A 2,467-nucleotide genomic window follows, 5' to 3' on the forward strand; every position below is an offset into this window, starting at 1 on the left:
GACTTAACTTTGTACTTAGGTTTGCCTTTATGTGCAAGAATAATTTCACTGATATTAGATGAGTAATTCTGTTGGATGTAATTCTGAGTCTAGAGTTAGTTTAGTGCCTTTAGGCCTCAAATTTGCTGATATTAGGAGTTCATTAAGTCAGCTTAAAGAAATCAGTGGTTATTATTAAATAACTTACTTTGTGGTTAAAATTGTCAAATACATATATGGCTTAGGGAGCCAAAATTAATTTTTATATTTACTGTATTAATCTTTAAAAATCTGGGGGGCAGTAAACAAATTTTTCAAGCAGTGGAGTCAGCATGACAAAAATAATCTTGTTTTTATTTTAGATTCAGATTTCATTACTGCACTCAAACGACTACAACTGGGCTTGGCGTTATTATACAATCCAAACTGTTTCCATCAGAAACGCTAAGACTCAGTGTGCAATGATTGTTATTAATAATTAGCTCCTTGGTTTCTTGATAGAAAAAGGCTATCAACAAGCATTTGTTTATCCACAACAAAAAGTATAATTAGCTTATCCCACTTAGTAAATCTTGTATGCATGCCAACTCATACCAAACTGCTACTTTTACAAAAAAAAATTGCAATAATACAGTTCATTTTTCCAGTCCTTTTTGCACAAAATTTATTTACAATGTCTACATAAATGCTCCAAGGTGGGACTATGAAAAAATACACACATGACCGATGCTTTGCTCAGAAATAAAGTCAACATATTAAAAATAAATCTTCAGTCTATGTTTTAGAGCTGCTTAAAACAGGAAGTGATGTATAAGGTGGTGGTTGTTGCATGGGGACAATGATGCTTGATGTGACAATTAGGCTTCTAAACACACGGCCTTTTGGTTTCCATGCCTCCTCCTACCAGTCTCCTTAAGACACTGCCTGCAACAGCTGATTAATCATTGTTGATGACTGCAGTTTTTCCCATCCTTCCCGATTTACATCTGTTCAGGCCAATTCAAATATGGTGAGTAAATGAATTAGACATGCAAATTCAAGCCCCAGGCTAGAAAGAGGGAGAGAGAGGAAAAGAGAGAGAAAGAGAGAGAGTGCGCGCATGGCTGAAATCCTAGGCGAGAAGAAAGATTCTTCTGCCTGATAGTTATTTTAATGCTCTAAAAATCCTGCAAATCAGACCTTCCTGTCCCTTGCAGGATAACTGTAAGGCTTTTTAATGTAAGGAGGCTTCTGGAGGAAGTGAAGAGCTATGGAAACAACACACATAGTGTGGAAAAATTTCACATTTTTTTTAAAAAATCTATAAGAAACAACGTAATATGGATAACAGTATAATAGCATTTACAATATTTCACTCTTTGTTCTCTTAATGTCTTATATAGTTATTTAGCATGTCCCCCAAATTGACTTCAGTTGGTATTTCCTGCTTTTTAAAGGTCCCTATGAAGAATTAGGGATGCTCCTTGGTCCAGAGTAGATGCCAAGAATGGAACTCCACAGTCATTGCAGAAAAAACATGATTTGAAATCAGTCACCATTGCAGACAATGCATATTCCCTTAAGCTACTGAGCATGAATGTCCATGACTTGTCCACTCATTGTTGGGTCTCCTGTATTAAGAACTGTGGGGCTTGATGCTGACATTGGCATTCCAGGGTGGGGCGGTCCTCCATGCATCATCACTGTTGGGTGGTGAGGGTGTCCAGGAATGTACGTATGCATGGGGGGCCCATGACGCAGCTGAGAAGGATGGGGGGGCATCTGGGGTTGGGTATAACTTGGCTGTCCCATACTCACACCCATTGGACCACCCCGGGCTACATACTCCCCTGGCATACTTTGCAGCCCTGTAAGAAATTCAAAAGAAAGAAACAAAAAGAAAATGTTATGAAAAAGCAATAGTGTGGTCCTGGCTATGACAATCCTATAAAAGCCAGAGAACACTGTGATTAAGGGAACATGGTTTTGTAAAGCATTCTTTTGATTCATACAAAAGAAAATAAAATGAGAAACATCATGCTGGAAACTCACATTTTGCCACTATTTTCCTTTCATTGTCACTGTTATCAGGTCCGCCTACTGAGGTCTTATTTATTAAAAAGAATAAAATTGTTATTTGAGGTCTGGTCTGAAGAAGCACTTTTGTCTCCTGAAATATTCTCTATCAAGAATACAAGAATACACTGAGCTGGTCACCAAACATCTCACAGGCAGCTGAACTACACAGGCTCACTAAGGGTGATTACTTAGCAAAACCTGTACTTAAAAAAAGAAAAAAATCAAAACAGTTATCAATGAATTCTTTCCACATGGTTTCTTAGAGCTGGGGAAAAGAAAATCTTCACAAAACACTGTCCACCTTATAATGATTTTGAGAACAATAAGAAAAATTGGACCTAAAACAATACCCCTCCTGCTTTGAGGGGGCCTCTTGTCTTCTGCATGGATTGCTATAGTTGATGGAAACTGACAGGTGTATTGTTTCTGA

The 2,467-nt window shown here is 37.7% G+C and overlaps 1 protein-coding gene across 7 annotated transcripts in view; it reads right to left on the reverse strand.

The window, feature by feature from the left end:
• Positions 1–306: 306 nt before the first annotated feature.
• MEIS1 (Meis homeobox 1) overlaps positions 307–2,467 on the reverse strand; it is a 138,367-nt gene continuing 136,206 nt past the window's right edge. For 4 of the 7 annotated variants that reach the window (XM_003830909.5, XM_034953284.3, XM_034953282.3 and 1 more), the window contains one exon: positions 1,687–1,826. Coding sequence is in view for 3 of the 7 variants with exons in the window: in XM_055107893.2 (XP_054963868.1) it covers positions 1,543–1,826 (284 nt within the window). In the remaining 4 variants the exon portion in view is untranslated. Of the gene's footprint in view, positions 1,827–2,467 lie in introns of all 7 variants that reach the window. The other 3 variants (XM_055107893.2, XM_063594906.1, XM_063594907.1) reach the window with 1 other exon arrangement.

This window comes from Pan paniscus, chromosome 12, assembly GCF_029289425.2.
Source record: "Pan paniscus chromosome 12, NHGRI_mPanPan1-v2.0_pri, whole genome shotgun sequence".
NCBI classification, from domain to species: Eukaryota; Metazoa; Chordata; class Mammalia; order Primates; family Hominidae; genus Pan; species Pan paniscus.